This window comes from Sus scrofa, chromosome 5, assembly GCF_054392235.1.
Source record: "Sus scrofa isolate SSC_HxYL_T2T_F1_AM1 chromosome 5, Sscrofa_HxYL_maternal_Yorkshire_Landrace_v2.0, whole genome shotgun sequence".
NCBI classification, from domain to species: Eukaryota; Metazoa; Chordata; class Mammalia; order Artiodactyla; family Suidae; genus Sus; species Sus scrofa.
Window position 1 is genome coordinate 51215912 of NC_139387.1, and position 27286 is coordinate 51243197.

Sequence of the window (27286 nt, forward strand, 5' to 3'; positions counted from 1 at the left end):
TCCAGTGGGTCAAAACAAAAAATAATAAGGATTTGCTGTGTAGAGTCAAGAATCAATTTCTGAGAACAATATTAAGATTTTTATGTCAGGCACATGGTCACTTGCAAAATTAAACAATGTGAATAGGTTAAGAATTGTGTCCTTCTTTCGAAAGCTCTACTCTGAAATGACTTCTTTGGAAGACAGTTTCAGTCAATACAGCAAAGTATCACTCGGGAAAACTTAAATCCATCATTCAATTTCAAGGTTATTTAAGCCTATTTTGAAATGCCAAGACAAAGCCTTGGCAGGTATTTCCTTGGTTGCATCATTACTTGCAGTCTAATCAGGAAAGTTTCTTAACATTTCACTTAAATTTTTATAAAGATTTAGGTAAAAGAATATAAAAGCAGGATTCCTTCATGTTGGTTCACTTTAAATACCACAGTCTTATTTCTTTGGTATTTATACTGCTCTGAAATATGCCAGACTCAATTGTCTACTCTTGACTCCAGAGTGTTTTTTTTTTTTAATAATAATATTATTACTTGTATAAAACCTAATTTAAAGCTTTAGGTGTACATTTGTAAATTCAATCCTTCTTTTCAAAAGGTATTCATTTGGACTCAATTTTGATTTTATTTATATAGAATTTTCAAAGGATATACCTAAGCTCATTACTCAATTATGATAAAGCTATCAGTTATCATGGTACTATGATTACTGTCCTCTGTGAAAGAAACTACCTAAAAATCGGTATGAAAAATAAATACACTATACAGAAAAGATTTTCAAGAAACATCTGATTTCTGGGTCTTTTCCTCCCAGAGGTGTTCATATTCACTCTCAGGAATCCCTAGTGGGGTGGTCACTACACATTCAGGAGATCTGAGACCTCCTCTGTCAGGGCCCAGCTCCCCATATGAACTGAATAAATCATTTACTCTCTCTGGGCCTCATGTGTAAAGTGACCACACTAGGTTATTTTTAAGATCATGTTCAACAATTCCATAAAAAATATAGTAAGAATTTTCGGCGTGGAAGAAGAATCTCGGGGATGGAATTTGCATGTAGCATCTTTTTACATGAAGAGCTTAAGATATCTTGTTTGCTTCTATTAAATGCCTCTTTTATGAGTTGACATCTTAATTCTGTTACTGAGATGGAGATTTATTGATATTTTCAAATAGTATCAGAATTATTTAGCTATATGATCTAAAGAACTTGGATGAGAGTACGTAATTTCACTTCACTTTGACTGAAGTAATAACTGCAAACAGAATAGCGCAGCAGAGTGCTCTGAATTGGAAATCAGATTCTAACCAATTCAGCACATTTGATTTTTTTCAACATCTAGTGGCTAAACAGAAATTAGATGATCTAAAAGTTTCAGATATTCACAAGAAAATCAACTTTGAAATTGACAAAAGAGAGTATATGATTGATTAGCTAATTCTCTAATCTAAGCAAGATTAATTACTTCAAAAGATACTTTCAAAGTTACACTTATGGCTAACTGCATACATTAATAGAGTATCACTGGCTCGATAACATGAGTTAATATTATCAGACCCTTCTAAATCTACTTGGCCATTCATTGATCATGTCACATTCTCAGTGGTGTGGCTGGGAGGCAAGGGCTGTGCATGAGAGCAGCTGCTTAGCAGGAGGAGTATTTTATCACTGACATTGCTTATAATCACTGACTTTTACTTGGTTTTATCTATTTTTGAAATCTTTATAGCTAATGGACCCCTTCTTTCTTATAATCATGCAGCTATCTTCCTGGCCCCTTTAGTATACCACTACATTCTAGTTAACTCTTACATGTTTACAATGTGCAATTACTTTTTTTTTTTTTTTTAATTTTCCCACTGTACAGCAAGGGGGTCAGGTTATCCTTACATGTATACATTACAATTACAGTTTTTCCCCCACCTTTTCTTCTGTTGCCACATGAGTATCTAGACATAGTTCTCAATGCTATTCAGCAGGATCTCCCTGTAAATCTATTCTAAGTTGTGTCTGATAAGCCCAAGCTCCCGATCCCTCCCACTCCCTCCCCCTCCCATCAGGCAGCCACAAGTCTCTTCTCGAACATCTCCTCAGAAAAGAAAATCATGGACTTGCAATTACTTTTGTCTCTTTACCATGTTTTGTCTTTTCCTCCATTAGACTCTGAGCTCCATGACACACTTGGTCTATTTTTCTTCCTGTGGCAGACACTAATTGTGAGTGGGTAGACTCTAGTCGTTAGGGAGTTGCATTGGCTGTAGGCACTTACCCATTTTGCCCCAGTTACAGGGATTGAAGTTGCCAGATGTACAATGGTAGATCAATACTGACTTAGGTCTGGAAAATAAAAGTTATATAAATACAAAATGGAGAACTATTGAAAGAAAGATAAGGGAAAATAACATTTAAACAAGGTTTTTTCAGAGCTCCTGGTGGCCTAAAGGTTAAGATGTTGTCGCTGCAGTGACTTGGATCACTGCTGTGGGATAGGTTTGATCCCTAGCCTGGGAACTTCCACATGCTGTAGGCATGGCCAAAAACAAATAAATAAATAATAAAAAAGGTTTTTTTAAAATAATTCTCATGAACACTTTGGCAACACTTTGTTCCTTCTTTGAGTTAACGAACAAAATGGAAGAAGACTAGGAAAAGGGCAAGTGTAGTGTATGAAGAAGAGATCTCATATAGTTTGATACATTTATGGAGCAAATAGAAGAATGGTGGCAATGAGAAAGCAGGTCATATTTCTAACTTCTTGACATCTTCACTGGGTAAAAATATAGTCCATGTTTTCTTCTAAATCCAGGTACACCTTGCTGGGTTAGAAAACATCTAAATGTCTGTTTTCAATTAAGAAAAAAATAATTTTGTTTACCTATTACTAACAAAGCCAAATATACAATTTATTATTTTTTCTTCATACTAGGAAATACTCTTCGCCCTAATGGTGATCTGAAATTTGAGCTTTTATTGGGAACTGAGGAGTTAAAAAAAAATTCTCATTTCATCCACTTTTATCTTCTTTGCCTTAAAAAAAGGAAGTTGTATTTTAGATTATTGAATAGAAAGATATGCTTTTTGTTTATCCAGAATTTTATGGTTAAATGATTTAAAGAATTCATTACTTTATGATCAACCAAATAGTAATTGGCATTTATAAAAAACTGTATGCATACATGATGGACACCCTCTGGGGTCTTCTACAATAAAATGCATATACTTTGAAAGGGTACCTAACATAGTCACCCCTTGCCTCATCCAATCTTTGAAAGCCAGCTTAAGCTCTCCCACCTGTGAACTGCTGTGTACCATCCTACAGCCAAGGTGAGGTTGACAACTGTATCTGCTGGAATTAAATCTGCCACAGCCATCGGAGTGGCTCTTACGCACCGAAGAAACCCCTTTCCAGCCTGTACAGAGAAAAAGATATAAAATATCAGCCAGATCTTGAGTAGCAGCCAGGGCTACAGTAAATATCAGATAATACTCATTCTGTTAGTAATAACAGCTAAAATTGATCCATTGTTTGCTAAATTCCCGTGCTAAGTAAGGGTCACTGCTCTTAGCCCAACTGACCTCCATATTCAAGTTCATCTCAAGTTCCAACATTTCCATGAATCACTAATGGTTCCTTTTGGGAGTAAAATTCTTTTAATTCATGACAGGCTTCATGTATTCAGTTAATTAATAAACACTAAGAGTTGATTTTCACATCTTAAAATTAATTCACAAAGTATTTTAAGAGTTAAGGTTCTCTAACTTTCCCATTAATTTAGTTTTCCATTTCTTAAATAATGCTTTTTTGGCTGGTGCTTACTAATTTACAAGCAATAATAGACACTAGAAGTTTAAGAAACATTTTTTTAAATTAATAAAATTCTACTATTTAACAGAAACTTATTACTTGGGGAAAAACCACCATTATTTATTTTTGTTCAGTATTTTTGTTTACTTCACAGATCACTGATATCATATAGATGTAAGAACTGGGAGTTATTCATGTTAATAAAAGTCATCTCAATAAGTATGGCGTTCCTGTCATGATGCAGTGGAAACAAATCCAACTAGGAAACATGAGGTTGCTGGTTCTATCCCTGGCCTCGCTCAGTGGGTTAAGGATCTGGCATTGCAGTGAGCTGTGGTGTAGGTCACAGACGCGGCTCGGATCTGGCATTGCTGGGTCTGTGGTGTAGGCCCGCAGCTGTAGCTCCGATTCAACCACTAGCCTGGGGACCTCCATATGCCATGGGTGTAACCCTAAAAAGGCAAAAAAAAAAAAAAAAAAAAAAGTAAGTAAGTCAGTTAGTAAAAGGTCATGTTTACTGATTTGATGAAGTAATCATTTATACCCTGCATGTTTTCAACATCAGTTTGCAGTACTTTCTTATGGTCCTAATTTCTGTTTTCTTATAACTAGTTACCTTTCCCTTAACATAAACCAGTTTGGAAAATTTCAGAAAATTTGAATAAATGTGTAGCTTTGTAAACAATGCAATAAAATTCACTCTGAAATCATGTGCAAATAATTATGTTCTAAGTTACCAAATGTTCACCCCAACTAAGCCTTAGGAGTTGAAGGCAGGTAGGGAACAGAAAGAGAGGAGGTGCTAGAAATGAAAAAATTAGAAGTTCACTGTTACTGTCTTGGACAAGGAGTCATAATACACTGTCAAATATTTGTATTTTAGTTCATGTGGGATCTAGTTCTGAGAAGAACAGAGGCATAGTCTGAAACATGAGATCCCTAATAAGATGCAAACTCATTTAAAGGACTGAATTCCTGTTCATTGTCCTAAAGAGGAGAGGTGTGGGTCCAGCCCTAAAATGATCCAGTGTGAACTGGGAAGCACCACAGCTCTCTGGATCAGTCACCATGGCAGGGAGACACACACAAAGGCTGCTGACCAAGAGGACTATTGTTGAAAAGATAATCACTATATCTGAAAAATTTGCTTCAACTGGTAGTTTACTTTCTTGTATCTATTAAGAAATCATTATTGATGTGTTTATGTAATTTCTGTCCACATGTCCATAAATTTAATAATTTTGTGGATATAAGTTTTATTGCATCCCTAATTCACTGGACTAATTCGTTATGGTTAGAGCAAAAAGGAGGAAACAGCCCCATCTTGTGTTAACTAGGGGAAATAGTCAATGTCCTAGAGGTTCAAAGACTTTCCAAAAATAAAACTCTTAAGTAGTAATAGATATCCCAGTACTTCTGTTTTTCTGATGATAATATCCATGGATAATTAATTTCATTCTGCCTCTATTTTCCAATCAGCAAAAGTGAAATAAGTTCCATCAACTGTAGGTAGTAAAATAATGTTTATGGTTTTGCATCAATGAAGCTAACCCAACACTGGCATTTTGCTACTATCCCTCCACTAGATTTCAAGGACTTATTTCTACACCATTATACATACCGCAATAATGAGCCCACTAGGTCCATTTAGGTTATCAACCCAACCCTAAAAAAAAAAAAAAAAGAAAAAAATCTCTATTGGTTCCCCATGTCCGAAAATCATTAGACCTTTAGACCATCTGCAGTCTAATCTTAAACTTCAAACAAGAGCACTGAGACCCCAGCCAACAGAACTGTCTAATCCAGCAGTTCCAAGATCACAGAGAACAACAACAAAGCACTGGATATTTTCTGTACTTGATTTGTGCAAGAATTAAAATTCTGCCAGCATTTTTTTTTTTATAGCAGGAATCATGGATGGTCTCAAGTTATATTTCAGGAGCTAAATTGGATTTTGTCTTAATATTGTAATTTGCTAACCAATTCATTTTCTCCACCTGGGCCTGCTTTTAACCCCCAGGGGAACATTTCAAACATGGTTTGTAGAAAATGTCTATTTCTTGAAAATCGTAAGAGCCATAGCTTTCTAACTATTCCCTATCTATCTATCTTAGCTTGCTTACAGATGTTAGAGGAAAGATTCTATTTAGGAGCGGTTGGAGAAAAATGTCTTTTCGGTTTGTCCCCTAAGTCCTTAGGAAGTCAACTGATCTTATTATGTCTATTTCTTTATCTGTGGAAGTCAAAATGTATGTGTAAAATGGGACAGAGGGGAGAGACGCTGAAGGGATTAATATCTGCTGAGCCTTTTACCAGGGACCAGGCACTGCACCAAGCACTCCTCATACATCTTCTCATTTGATCAACCCTTAAATGGGATTAGACAGTGGGTGGGATTAGCCCAGTTTTATAGATGCAACAACTCAAAAGGCTCCATGTCAGTCAGTAAGGGAGCTCAGATTTATCTGTCCTAAAAGCTTCACAGAATTGCTTTAAAGAAGATGGTAAAATTCAAAATACTTTCAAAATGATATAGCAGCATACAGGGATAAAAAAATGATTCCTCAACTGAGGTCTTTCTGTGAGTTCTGTGATTCCTATTTACCCTGGCAGTGGTACACACTACCAATTTGGCCACCAGGAACACTCTGGTATATTTAAACTATAGTGGGGAAGCCAAGAACTAAAACTATTTCCCATGGGAATTTTGAGACTAGAGCTAATAACAAGCTAATTTAAGATTTCCACCCAACTCCAGGACAGTCAGTGGAACTCCCAGAGGAGCCCCATGCTGGATAAATCTTCAAATAAATGTGGACTTTGGTCTTAATACAGTGGGTTCATGTTTGATTTGATGCACTCAGCTGTACATTCTGAAAAGGGGGGAAGAAAAAGACATCGGGAAGTAACTGGGCTGGAAGGATGCTGGTTTGGAGCAAAGCATGGAATCCAGACAGGTAGGCTTACCGGGAAAGGCTCCTGCCAGGTTGCTCCCACGATGGAGGGCCGTATGATGGCGATGTTGATGTTCCCACTCTCCTGCTGTACCACCATCTCTCCCAAGGCTTTGGTGTAGGTGTACGTATTGGGCCGATCCCCGATCAGCTTGGGTGTGATCTCATCAATAATAGCATCATCTAACCACCTGAAGGGAGTCAGAGTAAAAAAGCATTCTAGGAGTTCCCACCATGGCACAGTGGGTTAAGAATCTGACGGCAGCAGCGTGGGTCACTTGCAGAGGTGCAGCTTTAATCTCCCACCCAGCACAGTGGGGTAAAGGATCTGGTGTTGCCACAGCTGCTGCTCATCTTCAATCCCTGACCTGGGAACTTCCATACGCCATGGGTGTGGCCATGAAATTAAAAAAAAAAAGTAACATGTTGGACAATAGACCCAAAAGAACTTGTGAGACACCAACATCAAACAAAACTTCCACTTTCTAGCTTGAGTTTAGGAATTTGGAACTCTTGGAGGACACAAATGCTTGAGTATGCCTGTCCAAATGATGCCTGATGGGTGAGTTTCTTGCCCTCCTCTGCTCAGCCCAACCTTCCAAGTTGAATCCACAGCCTCCCTCCTTGATAGAGTAACCTAACAGCTATGCAATCTGCTACTTGATTACTGAGACTCAATCTCTCATCTTCAATTATTTCCTCTCCCACAGGTACAGAGGTACATGCATTGAACGTGTTGTGAATGTCATGTGCCCCGCAGTCATGTGCCCCGCAGCAGGCTAGCCAGCTGCTGTGGTCATGGACTTGAGAGGCTGTCATCCAAGATATGTCAGTGTTGTCCAGGTACAACCTAGGGCACCAGTCTTGACACTCTCAACTGGGAATTTTTAAAATTCTACTCACAGTGAGAAGCAACTACATTTAGCAGACTTACAATCTGTTTTAGCCAATACATGAACTGTATTTGGAAGGTCTGTTTAGAATCTGTGCTAATAATAACTTAGTAATCATTTCCAGAGATTTCCAATGAGTTCTGAAGTGCTCTAAGAACTATTAAGAGTCTGTCAAGTACTATAGTACTCTGAAGCAGTTTTGATAAGAGTGACCATTGGATACCTCTACTTACAAGAAGACCTATATCACAAATACTAGTTACCATGGCAACAGCCTCAACTTTTTTAAAAAAAGATGGCAGCACTATTATGATAATCCCAAAGTCTATCTACTCTTCTCTGAGAGTAATGAAATTATTGTCAATTAAATCATGTCTCTCTTAGCTGATAGATTTGGTTAAATTTTTGATATATAACATAGTTTTGGAAAATTAGGCCATCTGAATATGTCAGTGTGATTTTGTTTTTGTTTTTTTTTTGGTCTTTTTTAGGGCTATACCCATAACATATGGAAGTTCCCAGGCTAGGTGTCCAGTTGGAGCTGCAGCTGCCAGCCTACACCACAAGCCACAGCAATGCCAGATGCAAGCTGCGTCTGCAATCTATACCACAGCTCATGGCAACGCCGGATCCTTAACCCACTGAGTGAGGCTGGGGATCAAACCTGCATCCTCATGGTTACTAGTTGGGTTCGTTACTGCTGAGCCACAATGCGAATTCTATCAGTGTGATTTTTATAATCTATATGTTTGGTACATTTATTCCTGTTTTAATGGACCAAGCACAGTCATACTATTTTGATTGCAGAAAAATCTTAGCAATTATCTTTTTGCTCCCATGACAAACTGCTGAGAATTTAAGATGTGCTGAATGCCAAGACTTATTTAGAAACATAATTCTCAAGTTCAATAACTCTCATTTGATATTGGAGAAGAACATGAGCACTGCCTCTGATGGTTTGGTTTTCCTAGCTCTGCTGCCACTAGTGCTTAGTGTCCTGAAGTCCCTAGAATTCAAAACAACTGCAAATACTTAGAAAAACAGAAGATATTTCAATTGTATGGTCACCTGAGGGTTGGGAGAGAGTAAGGGATCATGCAGGTACCTCTTCATCTTTATAATAATGTATCTCTTCTCATTTGTGGGTCACCAGTGAATTGATTGACCTGAGAACATTTTTTTCCACTTGCGAAAACATACAGGTTACAAAAACTGGGTAAGAAGAAATACAGCCTAATTTCAATAAGGCTGTAAAGAATTTAGTGAGTTAACTTGTCTTAGAAAATATTAGTTTCATTAGGTTTCTAAGAACATAAAGCAAAAGAAGTTATAGTGTTCTGTAGATGGCGTGTCTCCAATATTTGTAGTTCCACCTATATTCAATTAAATTATCTTGTTTCCTCCATTTTCACTTGTGAAAAATGGCAATAACTACATCTGTCCTAAATTTTCAGGTTACCATAAGGACAAACAAGAATATTTACAACTGCACTGAAAGCTATTTGATCAAACAAAATGAGCCAACAAATCTAAAACATTCTTATTTTAAGTGAAACAATCAAGGAGCATACAAAGGTAATAGCTGGTTTGAAGATTTCTTTTCTAAAGCAGCCAAACAGACCATATCTCATCTAGCCACTTCCTGGGTTCAAAGAGGAGATGAGTGTAAGAGATATGTATATCCATTGATTGAGTGAGGCTCTTTTCAGGACCTAAAATTGGTTCATGCCCTTCTTTACCAAAGTTTGATTTGCTGCTGTTGCTTGTTTTTCCAACAGTAAATAAGTTAGCATGGAAAAAAGACACCATATAAACCAACTCAGGAAGATGTCTGAACCCATAGGTTCCAAATTCCAAACTTCTACTGAAATAACTTCAAAAGCAGCAAAAAGTTATTGAAGATTTCAGAAGTCTGTGTGTGTGTGTCTCTCTCTCTCTCTCTCTCACACACACACACACACACACACACACGCGTGCGCGCGTGCATGCGCAATTTATTCTAAATATTACTGTTTTTTTGATTTGAATCTTATTTAATCAATCTAATATCATTAATCATTTCATAATTTATGTATTTATTGAATGAAATAGCAAGAGGAATATGTATCTTTCCTAATTTTCTCTTACAAAATAAGCAGTGCAAGTTGAATGGTCTATCAGGAAAAGCTTTCTGGGGAGTAAATACTGGACACACTGCCTCATGGTTACATTTGCCCTCTTCTCTCAACTGGATTATGTCCTTCCTTGATTATGGCAATTATCATGCCCTATGCTCTTGCTCATTGTCTGTTTCCTCACTTTACCATGAGTCAAGCAGAGCAGAGATTATGTTTTTGTTTTTGTTTTTTTAATCTCTGTGTCCAATGACCTTTCTGCCTTAGGAATGAGTTATGTTATTCAGTAAATGCAATAATTTTTTTTTTTGTCTTTTTGCCTTTTCTAGGGCTACTCCTGGGGCACATGGAGATTCCCAGGCTGAGGGTCTCATTGGAGCTGTAGCCGCTGGCCTACACCACAGCCCCAGCAACGCAGGATCCGAGCAGCGTCTGCGACCTACACCACAGCTCACGGCAATGCTGGACCCTTAACCCATTGAGCAAGGCCAGGGATCAAACCCGCAACCTAATGGTTCCTAGTCAGATTCGTTGACCACTGTGTCATAATGGGAACTCCTATGTTCTTTTTTTTTTTTTTTTTTTTAATTTTAAGGGACACACCCATGCATATGGAAGTTTCCAAGCTAGAGGTTGAATGGGAGCTGCAGGTGCCAGCCTATGCCACAGCCACAGTCAACATGGGATCCAACCTTGTCTGTGGCATACACTGCAGCTCACGGCAACGCTGGATCCTTAACCCACTGAATGAGGCCAGGGATCGAACCTATGACTTCATGGATACTAGTCAGGTTTGTTACCCCTGAGCCACAACAGGAACTCCCAGTTTATGCTCTATAGAAGGTTTGGGCAGCTAAGATGGACAATAAGAGAGAATAGGTGAACTCAGAAGGAGATGGGACTGTAGGGAGACTATAAATATACGAGAGGGGATGTCTCTGCAGAGAATGAAGGAAAATTGGAAATTAAAGTATCCCCTAGCAGCAGAAAAAAGTGCTGGGAAGCTTAAAGGTTAAATGTTGACCAACTTCAGTTTGGCAGAGATGGCTTCAGAGTAAATTTAACTGGCTTCAAAATAAATTTGAATCTTTTACTGAGGAGAAGGGTGTATCCGAGAGCCTAAGGCTTGTGGTAACTTGGCCTCTGTATTTCCCTGTGGACATCTATTGAGCACCTATTCCTGCTCAAATGGCCTGATAACATGAAAATTATTCAGTTTGTTTAAAAAACAACTTAACCCTGCTCTGGTTCACTAAAGTCTGGTAATATTAAAAGTTATACAGAATTTTCAATGTTTTATTGGCTGCATAGGTGTCATCTTAATGCTGTAGCAATCCTGACAATAAAAGCATAAGCACTAAAATTAGCTTTTTCCTTTTCCCTAGAACGAACACTCTTAGTTTTAACAACGTGTTCTTCAGCACAAAAGGCTTAACTACTCTCCAACATTTGACCTCTTTTCCAATTTCCCAAAGGGAAATTCCTGGGGCTTCTGTTACTGGGGCTGCTGCTGTCAGCTGCAGGACTCCTCCTTCTCCTGATTCTCACAGTCTTTACCTGCAGCTGATTGCAATTAGTATTTGATTCAAGAAACACCTGTTTCTGTTTCACCTGGCACATCAGCTGTGTCCTCTGGTGGCCAGGTAGCTTAAAAAGTGTGAATTTTGGAGTTCCCGTTGTGGCGCAGTTGTTAACGAATCCGACTAGGAACCATGAGGTTGCGGGTTTGATCCCTGCCCCTGCTCAGTGGGTTAAGGATCCGGCGTTGCCGTGAGCTGTGGTGTAGGTTGCAGATGCGGCTCGGATCCTGCGTTGCTGTGCCTCTGGCGTAGGCCGGGAGCTACAGCTCCGATTAGACCCCTAGCCTGGGAACCTCCATATGCCATGGGAGCGGCCCAAGAAATGGCAAAAAGACAAAAAAAAAAAAAAAAAAAAAAAAAAACTGTGAATTTTAATAAGTACAAATCAACCAGGCTGGATTAAACCATCTAGAAATTGAAAGACAACACAAAATGAGGGGAGAGGGTAATCAATTATTGGAATATGAATGAACCTTATTTCAAATGAAAACTTAAATGAAGAAAAGCACCTTAAGGCACTATTTCCCAAATGTGATTGTTCAACCACTGAATCAGTCCTTAGGGGTGAGAGTCTGATAATCTGGTGATCCTTATGGTCAAATTGGGAAATCACTAATTTAAAATCACGCCACTACACAAGATGAAGTTATTAAGACTTGAATAGGAGTTCCTGCCGTGGTGCAGCAGAAATAAATCCAACTAACACCCACGAATGTGAGTTCAATCCCTGACTTTGTTCAGTGGGTCGGAGAATCTGCCATGAGCTGTGGTGTAGATTGCACACATTGCTCAGATCCTGCATCGCTGTGGCTGTGGTATAGACAGACAGCTGTAACTCAGATTAGACCCCTACTCGGAACTTCCATATGCCATAGGTGTGGCCCTAAAAACAAACAAACAAAAACAACAAAAAAACACCCCCAAAAGGACTTCAATACATTGAGACAGCTCTCAAAAAGGCATTGCTTCTTGGAGCACAAATTTCAATAAAATTTGAAGTTTAAAGGAATAAAGTCCCTGGCACTATGGATGTAAGGTAAGTCCTGACAATCATATACCTTTTTTTTTGGCTGCACCCATAGCATATGGAAGTTCCTAGGCCAGGGATAGAATCTGAGCAGCAGCTGAAGCCTATGCCACAGCTGGAGCAATGCCAGATCCTTAACCCACTGTGCTGAGTGAGCGAGGGATTGAACCTTCACCAGCACGGAAACAAGACAGATCGTTAACCTGCTGTGCCACAGCAGGAACTCTGATCATGCATGTTCTAATCTGATAATGGGTAAAGTATGTGCAACCCCATAGACAAAGCAGTAGTCGCATCCTATTGGTTTTTCTCTCCCTAGACACATAGGTGTTTTCTATGTCTGCTGCCACTTTGAAAGTTCTAGTCCTCCTCACCACTCCATCCTAGGTAATGGCTCTCCCTGACTCTGGAGACTCCCCATGCTCATTTGCCTCCATCCCCCATGACCATATTAATATTCCTAAAGCTCAGTTTCATCAAAGTCTTCCCTTGATTAAAACAAAATGAAACAATATAATCAGAGATTATTATACTACATGAAATAAGTCAGAAAGAGAAAGACAAATACCATATGATATCACTTACATGTAGAATCTAAGATATAGCACAAATGAACCTATCTACAAAACAGAAACAGATCATGGATAGGGAGAACAGACTTGTGGATGCTGGGGGGAAGGGGGAGGGAGTGGGATGGGCCCAGAGTTTGGGTCGGTAGATGCAAACTATTACATTTAGGATGGATAAACAACAAGGTCCTATTATACAGCACAGGGAATGATATCCAATCTCTTGGGATAGACCCTGATGAAAGATAAAATAAGAAAAGGGAATGTGTGTGTGTGTGTATATATATATATATATACACACACATATATATATATAAAATAGCATATATGTATATAGATGTGTGTGTGTGTGTATATATATATATACACACACACATATATAAAATAGCATATATGTATATAGATGTCACTTTGCATACCAGAATTTGGCACAACATTGTAAATCAACTATATTTTAATAAAAAAACTGAAACAACCAAAATCCTGTGCGTGTGCATGCATACACACACACACACACACAGACCTCTTTCAATGGACTCCCATTGCCTACAGAATTAAATAAAATCCTCTGCATGATACTGAAAATGTCCAGAGTATGACTCCAGTATCTTTCTAACTGATCTCTAATAGCTTCCCTACACATATGTGATGACAAAATGGACTTTACAGTTCCACCCAGGCATGCCCCAGGATTTCCTCCTCCATTGCCTCCTAGTGCCCCATCTGACCTATCCCCACTGTACATAGTCTTCCAAGTCTATGTCCCATGCCTGTCTTTATAGAGCCTTCCCACCACCTCCAGTACCATGAAATTGATCGTTTTCTCTCCTATAGCCCATAGATATTCTACCCTGTTCAGATGTGAGCTGAAAGAAGGGAGGTGCTGGGCTGTGGGATGGACAGAACACATGGTGGGCTGAGAAGAAGGGGGGCAAGGGTGGTGGGGGTTGTGTCTGGTTCATGGTCCCATTCCCCTTTGTTAACAGCACTGAGTAGGATCTCTTCAGCCTGCATAATCAGGAAAGTTCTCCTTGACAGCACAGCCTATATCTTAAGAAACCACTGTTTAATCTTTGACACAGCCAAGTATGTGCATATACTGGAAAGATCATAACCACATGGCCAGAATGATGTGGTCATCGGGAAAAATCATGTCTCTGTGACTTACTAGCTGAGAGACTTCTGAAGGATTACTTAACCCCCTTGCTCCGTGGGTTAAGGATCTGGCAATGCTGTGAGGTGTGGTGTAGGTCGCAGGCGTGGCTCAGATCCTGTGTTGCTATGGCTGTGGTGTAGGCTGGCATCTGTAGCTCTGACCCCTAGCCTGGGAACCTCCATATGCCACAGATGCAGCTCTAAAAAGACCCCACCCCCCAAAAAAAAGAAGAAAATGAGGGTTATTTTAATGTTAAGAAAATGACAGTGGCTAGACCCCATAGCATTATTGTTAATAAAAATTTCCAAGGGAAATAGAATCCTAGAAGTCTTAGAAAGTAATTTATTTTTTTAATTAACTTATTTTTTTCTTTTTATGGCCACACCTGCAGCATATGGAAGTTCCCAGGAGCTGAAGATGAGGCCTACACCACAGCCATGGGAATGCCAGATCCTTAACCCACTGAGTGAGGCCAGGGATCGAACCTGCATCCTTGTGGACACTATGTTGGGTTCTTAACCTGCTGAGTCACAATGGGAACTCTGGAAAGCAATTTTATTTTAACTACAGGCCAATTAAAAAATAGAGAAGAAATTGGAGAAAAATATTTTCTTAAAACACAACAACCAAACCTGGATTTAGATGTCTTAATATTTTTTCAGAATAACTTCAACACTATTTGTCACTCTGAAACTTCAGAAGACGTCAAACAGTCATGAACAACGGTTTCGCTGGTGAGGAGCTGCAAGGCTTTATTCGAAACACTATTTCAAACTTAAACACAGATTTTATTCAAAGTTTAAGAGGAGACAAGGATAAGATGTGGGTATATAGGTGTTTTACACACAAGACTTCACATCTCCAAATATCAGCTTGCTATGGAACTGTCATCTATTCTTGCTTTATCTAAACAAAGAACAAGAAAAAATCCCAGCCAGGGCAATATGAGCAATGATCATTCAGTTCTGTCAAAAACTTTTCATTCATTCAGCAAATATTTGAGTCCCTACTATGTGTAGGCATAGGCCAACAAGAAGGAGCAAGAGACATCCTCCTCCTTTGAGGAGCTTGTCCACTGGAGAACAAACAACCAGAGGTTTAGAGTGGCCTATGCTGAGCTCAATGATGAAGGTAAGCACCATTGGCAAACAGCCACCTGAGCCCAATGGCTTTCAGGGGAGAGCTTTGATGTCTGATTAGGAGCTCATCAGGGGAAGCAGAGGTGGAAGCATTTCCAGAAAGAGAAACCCCATAAGCAGAGGCAGAAGAGGTGAGAGAGAGAGAGAGGGGTGTAAGTACTTCCATGTGACTGCAGCACAAATGTATATGTGTGTGTGTATGTATGTGTGCTGGGAGGGGTGATGCTGGACAGGAGGTCCTGAGTATAACATTTTTATTTTCTTTTTAGGGCTGCATCTGTGGCATAAAGACATTCCCCGGCTAGGGGTCAAATTATGGCCACAGGTGCAACCTACGCCACATCTTGTGGCAACCCCAGGTCCTCAACCCACTGAGTGAGGCCAGGGATCCATCCCACATCTTCATGGATACTAGTCACATTCTTAACCTGCTGAACCGCAAAGGAACTCCTGAGTATAACAATTTTTTTTCTGTTGTTCTTAGGGCCACACCTGTGGCATAGAGAGGTTCCCAAGCTAGAAGCTGAATTGGAGCTGTAGCCACTGGCCTACACCACAGCCTTAGCAACGTGGGATCTGAGCCATGTCTGCAACCTACACCACAACCCATGGCAAGGCTGGATCCTTAACCCATTGAGCAAGGCCAGGGATCAAACCCTCATCCTCACGGATACTAGTCAGATTTATTTCCACTGCACCACATGGGAACTCCTTTGAGTATAACATTTTGAATAAATACATTGGGTAATGACGGTTCTTCCTATTTAAAAAACAAAAACAAAAACCTTAGTTTCCTAATTGCATTCAAAACATATTCTGTCGAGGCAAAATATAATTATATTCCTAGTTCCCTTTGGCCATCTATATATTTTGAAATACTTGTTCTCCTTGGAGAGCCATTCAGGACAGATATAACCATGGTACAAATGTCAATTACAGTTTGATCATCAGTCATGAAGCCATTACCTGTCTTTACCAGTTGACATGTAGTAGGGAGTGTGGGAAGTGCTGAATGCCTGGTGGTAAATCAGCTCCTCTGGGAGGTGAGCTCATTCCTTGAAATCTGGGGGGTTTTAGTGTCTGGAGACAGTTTGGGAAGCAGGAAATGGTATGGAATTCCTAAAAAGCCTCTTACCTGGGTGAGCTGAATCTCCACTTCCTACCTCTTCTCTCTCGTGACCTCTCAGAGACCTCTTCCTTCCTCCTCAAATCGTGTTAAGGTCAGGGGTTAGAGAGTTAATAGTGGAAGAAGTTTCTGGAACTTCAGTGGCAGGGTCTGGAATCAAAGGAGGTCTGCTCCTTTCCTGGGCTTATCACATCCAGAAATACCACATTTACCAAGAGATAACAGTGTACAGGGTGGCTAAATGGCAAACAAATCAAGTCCATCCTGAAAACACACCCAGGCTCTAGACAGCCACCGTTCTGCACTGACTGTGGCATCTTTTCTCCAAATAGCCTAACAAACTCTAGACTCTGAAAGGTTCCTTTGAACCAATTAAGCAGCTCACCATTTATTAGCAACTTTTAACAACTCCCAGCTCCTTTAGGTGACTTTCATTTTTCTTTGTCCTGGATCTTTTTAAATGACAGGTAAAAATATCTATTCTCAGAGCTGTATGAGATAAAAATGTTTGACCTGAAGGGAATAAACTCTTGGTTCAGCTAAAGCTTCATTTTTAAAGAGAATATCTTCAATAGAAATGCAGTATTATAAGAAATTAAAAATCTGATGAATTCACTGTGAAATGGTATATTTTCTCCCCTATAATACTTTTTATGCAGATTCTTTTTTTAAAAAGACAAGACATGATCAACTTGGTAAACAGAAGAAGGAAGCGGCAGAACAGAGAAACATACTTGTTCTGAGGCCGGGTCATGTCTTAAGGAGAAAGCAGTTCCCATTAGTTGGCAAAAAGAGAAAAAAGCTAGACCTCTATTTCTCCTACATAATAATACAGTAAGCATAGTGCCTTTCAGCTGAATAGGTCAAGAGAGATACCTTCTGCCATATTTGAAGTGTGGGGGACATCCCTCTCTCTATTCATTCTTCTTTATTAACCATGTTTTTTTTTTCTTTTTTAAGGCCACACCTGTGGCATATTCAAGTCCCTGGGCTAGAGGTCAAATTGGAGCTACATGCCACAGCCATGGCAAAGCCAGATCCGAGCCACATCTGTGTCACAGCTTGCGGCAACATCAGATCCTTAACCTTCTGAACATCAAGGCCAGGGATCAAAACCACATCCTCATGGATACTAGTCAGGTTCTTAACCCGCTGAGCCACAAGGGGAATTCCCTTTTTTTTAGGCCCACCTGCGGCATATTCACTTTCTGATTAACTGCTACTAAACACACCCTAGCACTGCAATAACTGCCCTATATAAATTACTTAGAACCATAAGGATGGGCACTATTAGTAGCCCCATTTTACAGATGAAGGAACGAAGGCTCAGAGAGGCTTAATTTGCTCAAAGTCACACAGCGAGTAAGTTGCAGAACTTTTGCCAGTCTGATGCCAAAACATGTCTTCTGAATGTTTTATGCTCTATATTATACTTCCTTTATCTAGTAGCAAGGTTGAGTTCATTATGAAGTGAGAAACCACTTCCATGTAAAGTATTTTCAAGTACCTCATGTAGTCATAGACTACTTCATACAGCTTTTCTGTAGGACTTTTCTACCCCATCCTTCCCCATCACCAAGAACTATATTCCCCACCAGGGACAGAAGGAACAGCAAGGACAGGTAGCTAAAGCTAGCACCGTTCTGAAGCTGTCTCACTCTGTTACCTTAGAAATGAATGACCACAAAGAACCAAAGAGAACAGCAATCCACGTACCCTTTGCCGCCTCAGTTAACCCAACTTACTCCATGGAGTCGATGATTTTTTTTGGCTCCACCGGACATGGATAGATGACTTCATCGATGTGCTTCAGGTTACAGTTTGAAAAGGCAGTGGAGATGTGTATGAAGGCTTCCAGTTTTGGCATCTGACTGGCCATGAGCAACAGCTGCTGGGTAGCAGTGACGTTGAGCTGCACAGCATGTCTGGGGAAGATTGGGCAGAAGGAAATCCAGTGAGGTAACTCACAGCCCACCTTGCTGGAGCTGCACCCTCTCCAATAACTGGCATATCCATCTGGCGTTTGTGGCAGAATGGAGATTCCCAGGAGGAAAAGTATGGGTCATGGCCACATAGTGATGAGATATTGGGAATGTGTTTATACATTGATGATGTGTTCTATGCACATAAATCCTATTCATTGATGCATGGTGCATACTGCATTTAGAGGTTACGCGATTCTAAACCAACTGGAAGGAAAAACCACAGTCCTGTGAATTTATAAAAGGGCTTTTGAACAGCCATCAAAAGCATAAAAAACATAAATTAGGCACCTAACTTAAGTGGGAAAATTCAAATAAATCGGAGGAGAGCAACAGTGTATACAGAATGAGAAATATGTTTCCATGGCAAAGGTATAGGTCAGACAAAAAAAAAAAAATGTGATGTCAAAATCTTTAACCTAATAGAATAGAAATCTATTTAAATATGACAATGAAATAGTTCTTTCTAGAAATGTTTGTTTTATACAATATCAAGAAACCTATTAATCTAATTCAAAAAGAGAAAAAATATATGATCATGTATCTATATTTTGAAAAGTTTAAAAAGGACATTCAATATGTATTTCGAGTTCAATTTTTATAAATTCACTAAAAGGAATAAAATAATTCAAAAACATATTTCAACTTGCTAGCCTGTATCATGCTTAATGGTAAAAAGTTAGGAGCACTGATTTTATTTTTTGCGTTTTTTAGGGCTGCACCCATGGCATATGGAGATTCCCAGGCTAGGGGTTGAATTGGGACTCTAGCCATTGGCCTATGCCACAGCTACAGCAACACCAGATCTGAGCTGCATCTGCAACCTACACCACAGGTCTCGGCAACCCCGGATTCTTAACCCACTGAGCAAGGCCAGAGATTGAACCTGCGTCCTCATGGATACTAGTCAGATTCATTTCTGCTGAACCATGACGGGAACTTCAGGAGCACTGATTTTAAAGTCAAAGCCAAGAAGGATGCCTACAATCACTATTTAACATTGCTCTCAAGCTCCAGTCTTATAACCGCAAAAGTAATCATAAATATATAATTGTATATCCGGAAAACAAACAGAAGCAGTTGAAAAAACAAACAAACCTGAGATGAGCAGTAATATAATTCAATAAGGTATCCATTTATAAGTTATATTAAAAATCACTACCTTTACTATATAGAAACAAAAATTTTTCATAACCTACGCACATCTGCTATGTGTCTAACAATTCTACATCTGGGAATTTACTCAAAGAAAAAGTACAAAGGTATATAAAAAAGTATGCACAGAGATGTTCATTGCAGAGTTGCTTATAATAGCGAAAAATGAAAACACTCCAAAAAACATTCACCACTACAGAACTGGTTGATCATGTTACACACATGTACAATGGAATGTGCTGGAGTCATTACAAATATAATAGGATATCAACTGACAATGAAAGATATCTAAAAATATAACTGAACAGGTTGCAAAACATCATTTTCAATATCTTGCCCTTTTTTGTAAAATTGCGCATAAATGTATTTTATTACGGATGCATAAAGAAAAATTGAAATGGATATTCTCCACAATATTAAATGGTTATCTCTGGATGGTAACATTTTGAAGAAGTTTTACTCCTTTGTATTTTTTTTTATTGATAATATCTCATTAAAAAAACTCCCAGAAACCATAAAGAAACTTACACACACGTGTATGCACACAGACAAGGATAATATAAGTCACAAGAGGGAAACAGGACTGTACCTCAGGTGGTCATCAAAGCGGACAGTGGCGGCACAGTGGAAGATGATGTTTGTATAGGAAAGAAGCTCCTGCATGTCCTCCTTGCTGATGGCAAAGTCACTCTGGTTGAGATCTGCAGAAATAGCTCTGATCTTCTCATGCACATTGGGACAGACTTCTTTGACTTTTTCAAACAGCTAAAGCATAAAGAGGAATCATCAAAGATGATCGCCATGATCACACTGTTCTTATTTTCACTGACTGGTTTCATTATAATTCTCAAAAATTGGTTACAGTTGTGATAATATGACAGCCATTTGCTTTAGTTCGTGCAATTCAGTCAGCTTAGTATAATTCCTGCTCCCCTTAATTTAATAAACATTTGGAAAAGTCAGTTCCAATAATGAATAAGGAATGCATTTTGGACTTTTTGTGCGGGATGAGGGAGTGGTAGTAAGCCATCTATATTCTTCCCCATCCTTTTTTCCCTTACAAGGCAGCTTCATGTTTACACATGGTGATTGCTTCCATTTCTGCCTGGGAAATAATGTTTTCAAAATTACCAGACTTTACACAGCCTTTACAAATTACCAGCAAAATTACCACTCTTTATGAAGGAGGTCTCAAGAGCACACGTTCAACATAACTTGAACGTGGCCCAGATTAACAACATGTCTTAGCAGCACAAACATTATTAGGAAATAACAAATTAAGCAAATTTGTATGGATAAAACAAATAAAAAGTCTATATAATCTCACTCTAATAAAAATGGCAGTTATTGTCTAGCTAATGTCTAGTAAGAGAAGTACTTAAGCTCATGTAGTTTTTATGGGATTTTAATTGCTTTCTAATATTCTAATTTATTTATAAAGGGAAAAGTAAAGAACACTGGCAATTTTAGCTTTTGTTATAGTTATTCAGATGGAACAGAAATCTCTACTTTCCCCTCCACATAGAAGTTCTCAGGTTAAATTGGTATTTTCCCCATTTTCTCAGATAATGATTTGAATGAAATGATCTTGGTTCCAACCTATTTTGATAAAATATTATTGGTATGGTATGTAATATTGGTATGTTATGCAAAAGTGAAGAAAAGTAAGGCTAAATGTTTGGAAAAATTAAGACCAGAGAAAATTAGTCAGGTTTTAATAGTAATATAGTAGCAGAGACAATCGTCTTCTCTTTAGCCCTAAAAGAATGTTTTCATCTGTTTCTTGATCCTTAGCAGCAGGCTCCTCTCCCTCAGAGATCTGCCCTAGGCTTTTCAGTTGAGTGATAACAAGTTGATCTCGAGTAGTCAGAGAAATCAAGTCTCATTTGTATCAGGCAAGACCATGTTCAGAAGCCATCCTGGAAATTTAATGAAGCTGACAAGGGAAGCGAATCAAATCCATGTATTGATCTGGCAAGATAACAGTTCTGTCTTTGAGCTACCATTTTTCTGCACTGTAGGGTCAGCCCTTTCAGTAGGGTATTACTATAATTCTGAAAGCAATTCAGAAGTTGGGTCAATCCTCAATGCTTTTTTGCTAAGTAGGGTTGATATAAGTTTGATAGAGTATTTGGGGGACATTTTCAACAAAGGTCATTCTGGTTCTTCCAGGAAGATGTGTAATAATAGCTCTTTAGTCTTGGTGGATCATAAGCTCGCTAGATATTTGCTTTCACAGTCAAATGTTTTCCATTATAACGTTCATGTTAATTGTACAAAAAACACATGTAAGATATTTTTGTATAAAATTTATGTAAAATTTCTCCAACTATCCTCCTTTTTAATAGCTGAATTTGTAGAATGCTCTTTTTTGAGTCTTCAGGATAGATTTATTTACAAGAAATTTTATTTATGGTTCTTTGGAGCCTTTGACTTTGGCCTGGGACGACTTCTGGCTGCTTGAGAGCATGATGTGGGAGGTAACTTCAACATCCCCCCTTCTACAGAAGGACTCCCCACAAGTGATGTGAGCTGCCATACATGGATTTTCTTTTGCCTTTGGTTTTTATGATTTCAGATGGGAGAGACAACTGTTATACCATGTTGTACTTTCAGACCATCTGTGCAATACTGAACAGTACTAAGATATCACATTTATAGCATTACTATTTTAGGAGATAATTAACATTTCAGGAAATAATGTCCCAATCTATTTTCTATTTATTGATTTATATTTTCAAATGGCAGGGCGTATCTGAGTTGAACAGAGTGTAATTTTTTTTCCTGGCCACACCCGCAGCATATGAAGTTCCTGGGTCAGGGACCGAATTCAAGCCGCAACTGCGAACTATACCACAGATGTGTGGCAACTTGGGATCATTAACCCACTGTGCTGGGCTGGAGACTGAACCTTCATCTCAGCAGTGACTCAAGCTGCTGCAGAGACAATGCTGGATCCTTAACCCACTGCACAACAGTGGGAACTCCCAGAGTGTATTTATTTATTTATTTTTACAGTTTAAGTTTTCTGATCCAGATGGTATTGCTCATGATGAGTTAAAATAAATCAGTGAATTGACTGCATCAGTACAACCACCATGCTAAGTGAGGGCCCTATTTTATAATATTAGCCATGCCTAACAGTATGACTTGCTTTGTCTGGAACCTCAGCACATGGCTAAAGCTTCTAACAAAATTATATTCTTTAAATGTTGCCACATCCTAAATGAGTGCGAGAGATCACAGCCAACTGCCACACAATAAATCTTTGCTTTTCAAGTGTTATCCATCAGGTGAACTATATTTGAATGACTAGTATGTATCTTAAACATATGTATCCTTGGACCCAATCCCATATTTACCAAATAATAAATTACTGAGGAATGCCCAGGAGTTTGCATTTGACATCAAGTTCCATAGTTGACTTTAACTAATCCCAAGATATGAACTTCTTGAGTTGGACTGTTAACACTGTTAAGTAATTGATGAACAAATCTGTATGACTCATTCCTTCTTTTAACTGCCCAGGGTAGTAACAAGGCATCAGTGCTTTTCAAAATGTGTAGGCATAAGAAAAATCTAAGGACAAATTAAATGTTCTTATTTCACCCTCAGAGATCTTGACTCAGTAGGTTTAGTTGTATTTCTTAACCATCTCCACAGATAGGTCTAATTGTCCAGGTACCACACTTAGAGAAACACTGACTCTGAAAGGTCATGTCCATTATGTATATATGTATGTATGTATTCATGTATTTATTTATTTGTCTTTTTTTAGGGCTGCACACACAGCATATGGAAGTTCCCAGGCTAGGGGTCGAATCAGAGCTATAGCCGCTAGCCTATACTATGGCCACAGCAATGTAGGATCCGAGCCACATCTGCAACCTATGACAGCTCACAGAAAAGCTGGATCCTTAACCCACTGAGCTAGGCCAGGGATCAAACCTACATCCTCATGGGTACTAGTCAGACTCTTTTCCACTGCACCACAATGGAAATTCCACATGTCCATCTAAAAATTCTGGGCTTAAATTTCCCCCTCTGGTTTGTAAACTGCTTGATTCTTGCTTATCTATATGCTTTAAAGAACCAAGTTCATGGAAATGACTCAAATTTTGCTTGTTAAACTGAAATTAATTACTGGAAGAACAGTAATAGAACCATAAACAGAAGCTTGACTCCTGAAACTGTCTGTTGTACTGGTGGCATGAAAGACAGAAGACACCTACTACTAAAAAAGAAGTAAAGTGTTCCCTGGGGTCATTGCCAAGGGGAATTGGAAAGGCTTAGAGCAGACCCCTTTCTTTTATAATAATGACAACACGAAAGGACAGATGAAATGATACAAATTGGTCCTCAATAGATACTAGTCTTTCTAAAAGTGGTTTGTTTGTGTATTTGTTTTTTGCTAATATGAGATATCGATTAAAGGTAAGAAAAAACAGGTGGAATAAAAATGAGTTAAGGGAGCTCCCGTAGTGGCTCAGCGGGTTACGAATCCAACTAGTATCCATGAGGATGCAGGTTCCCTGGCCTTGCTCAGTGGGTTAAGGATCTGGCATTGTCATGAACTTCAGGGTAGGTAGGAGACGCAGCTTGGATCTTATGTAGCTGTTGCTGTGGTATAGGCCTGCAGCTGCAGCTCCAATTCTACCTCTAGCCTGGTAACTTTCATATGCCATAAGTGCAACCCTAAAAAAGCAAAAAAAAAAAAAAAAAAAAAAAAGAGTTAAGAAAAAAAATTCAAAAATTTCATTGAAAGACTACCAATAAAGAACTTAATGTAACTATTTTAGATTCTAAGACTCTATCATAATCCTTCTTACATATTCTTTAATAATTTTAATGACCTAGGACTGAGATTGTAAAGCACTGAATAACAACTGTCCACTTTGCACAGTGGACAAGCAGAGGAACTGCTGCTTTTCCATTTTAGGAAACTCTGTTCTTGACAGGAGAAGGACATGTTTCTGTGACCACTGAGAGATAACAGCTGGGAGGGGATCTAAGCATTTCAAACTGATAACAAAGCAATATATTTCTCTTGGAAAGTTTAGGAGTGTTCCATTCATTTGACATTACACAGGCAAGTATCTTTCTCTCTCTCTCTTGTTTTTAAACATGAGAGACTTTTCTATATACGGCAGTAGTTACTTATAGCCCAGAGGCAAGAAAGAAACTTTGAAAACCCTGAGTAAGAAAATTCACAGAAAGAGAAATTTTTTGGATTCAATAAACCCCTTGGCTATGACTTCTGTGGCTAGAAACAAAGACTGCATTTTTTTTTTTTTTTTGGCTTTTTAGGGCCACACTCACAGCACATGGAGATTCCCAGGCTAGGGGTCTAATTGGAGCTACAGCTGCCAGCCTATGCCACAGTCATAGCAACACCAGCTCTGAGCCACGTCTGTGACCTACACCACAACTCATGGCAACACCAGATCCTTAACCTGGCATTGGTTCATGGCCAGGGATCAAACCTGCAACCTCTCAGTCCCTAGTAGGATTTGTTTCTACTGCGCCACGACGGGAACTCTGAAGACTGCATTTTTATTAGAGGCAGGAATTGGGCAAGGAGTGGGGGGCATAACATTTACATAACGCTTTTGAAACAATATAGAGAGCCCTGAACTTGGACTTCTACAACAAACTTGTTATCCACAGGACCTCACTTGGGAGGCATCCAGGGCCTTAGGTCATTCCCTCTTGCAGATTACTGAAGGTAATGATATCTTTTCTAATCATTAGAGTCTTTGATCTTTATTCAGTTTACTGAATCCCTCTCTTCAAATATAATATGTGGTCACAATCGAGAGATTTTGGAAGCTAGCTCTTGAATAAGAAAGACATATATATATATATATATATATATATATATATATATGAGATATATATATAAGTTGAGAACAGTTAACTACAAATAAGTGCATGAACATTAAGGCAAAAACCCACCATCACTTCCTTACATTACCATATCTAATGTAAATAATTCATAAGAATTCACAAAATCTGATTTTGCTAGTTCACTAACTTCCATAAGATATAAAGTATTAACCTAGAGGTTTTTACTGTTGTCATGTGGACCCCTTCTAAAGGACTATAAAGCAATATGTGTAGTACTGTTGTTGTCAAACTTTGGCATATGGTAAGGTTGCTTGGGAATTGGTTTAAAGAGACAAAAAAGAAAGAAAAAAAGAAAGAAAGAAACCCTTGTGTTCTGACCCTGGTGATTCCGACTCACTTCTGAGTTGAAGCTTGGGTATCTGTACTTTATACAAGCTCTCTAAGTGAGTCTAATACACACCAAGAGTGAGAACCACTGGTGCGTTGGAAAGATCTCAGGCTCTTTGGTGTCAAGAAGGCCAGGGTTGAATCCTACTTCTGTCCTGTATTAGCTGTGTGACTGGGACAAGTTACCTCTTGGGGCCTCAGAGTATTCATCTGCATATTTATCTAAAATGTCTGTCAAAAGACTATCTCATTCTGTGATCTCAGAGCAGTAATAATTCAGCATATATTCTGTTATTCTTTTTTCCTGCTTTTTTTTGAGTTTTATTGAGTTTTATTGAAAAATGATTGACATACATCATGGTGTAAGCTTACATTATACGGTATGGATGGTTTTATTTATACCTATCGTGAACTGATTACCACAATAGATTCAGCTAACATCCATCTTCTCATATAAATACAATAAATAGAAAAGGAAGAAGGAAACAGAAAAAGGAAAACAAATTTTCGTCTTGTGATGAGAACCCTTAGGATTTACCCTCAGCAGCTTTCCTATATATCATATATATTCTTCTATTCTTGAAAACAATTTTGCATTGAGCAAAATTTTATCTCATTTTACATAAGAATCTATAATAAATGCTCAAGGTGACACAAGGTTCAATTCAGCATTTTGTCAATGCTTTGTTTCCATACCACATATCAGTGGCACACAGTTCTTTAGAATAAGTACCTGGTTAGAGGAAGCAATTTCCTAGGAAGAGCCAATGCAATGCAGTGGGGCAAACGTGGGCTTTGGAGATAAAAGAACTGCATTTAAATTCTGCTTTGTCACTTCCTTGGTACTTCCTTGGATCAGTGACAACTTTCTTGGATTAATTTCTCACCTGTGAGGTAGCATTAAGGCATACCATAGAGTTTTGTGAGGATTAGAATAATAGAAATCAGATCACTAGCATAGTGGCTACCACTTAGTAGGTTTCTAATAATAGGAAAACTTCTTTCTGCTTCCACAGCAATACTCCATTTTTCAAAAGCTGCTAATCAGGCAGCTATGTAGGTGTGTGTATTTGAGTGTGTTGGGTCACCCCCAGGTTTTGGATTATACCATGTGATCCAAATACTCAGAAAACTTGAATATATTCCAGAGTCATGTTGAATCCTGTGGCTTGGTGACTTTCTAAGTGAAATAAGTACAGGCAATGTGAAGCTTTTAAGAAAAAGACTGGATGTGATTGGAAGAAATTTAAAAAGAAGGAAAGAAGCCAGGTGTGTGAAATCATGCCAGTGATTGAATTAACTAGGGAATGGTATTATAAAAGAAAACAAGAGACTGAGAAAGAAACTGCTTCTGGGTCTGGGACCTTAAGTATTTCCCAGGACAAAATCAATTTAAAAAGTTTTTTTTTTTTTTTTTTTTTTTACTTAAAAGGAAATAGTCCATAGAGGTGAGACTTAACATGCTTCACCTAATCTGAGTTCAGGAACTGTCAATCTCAGGACCACTTACACTCTTTTCAAAGTGTGTTTGTTAATCATGGGAAATTTAAATTCCTGG

At 38.7% G+C, this 27286-nt stretch overlaps 1 protein-coding gene across 17 annotated transcripts in view; it reads right to left on the reverse strand.

Moving 5' to 3' along the window:
• FAR2 (fatty acyl-CoA reductase 2) overlaps nt 1–27286 on the reverse strand; it is a 178457-nt gene that overhangs the window by 21203 nt on the left and 129968 nt on the right. For 6 of the 17 annotated variants that reach the window (XR_014803677.1, XR_014803681.1, XR_014803676.1 and 3 more), the window contains 6 exons: nt 20084–20259; nt 18103–18282; nt 6767–6944; nt 5421–5465; nt 3286–3404; nt 2264–2331 (listed from right to left, as the gene is read on the reverse strand). Coding sequence is in view for 11 of the 17 variants with exons in the window: in XM_013988334.3 (XP_013843788.1) it covers nt 2264–2331; nt 3286–3404; nt 5421–5465; nt 6767–6944; nt 18103–18282; nt 20084–20259 (766 nt within the window). In the remaining 6 variants the exon portion in view is untranslated. The remainder of the gene's footprint in view (nt 1–2263; nt 2332–3285; nt 3405–5420; nt 5466–6766; nt 6945–18102; nt 18283–20083; nt 20260–27286) is intronic. The other 11 variants (XR_014803679.1, XM_084956443.1, XM_084956448.1 and 8 more) reach the window with 3 other exon arrangements.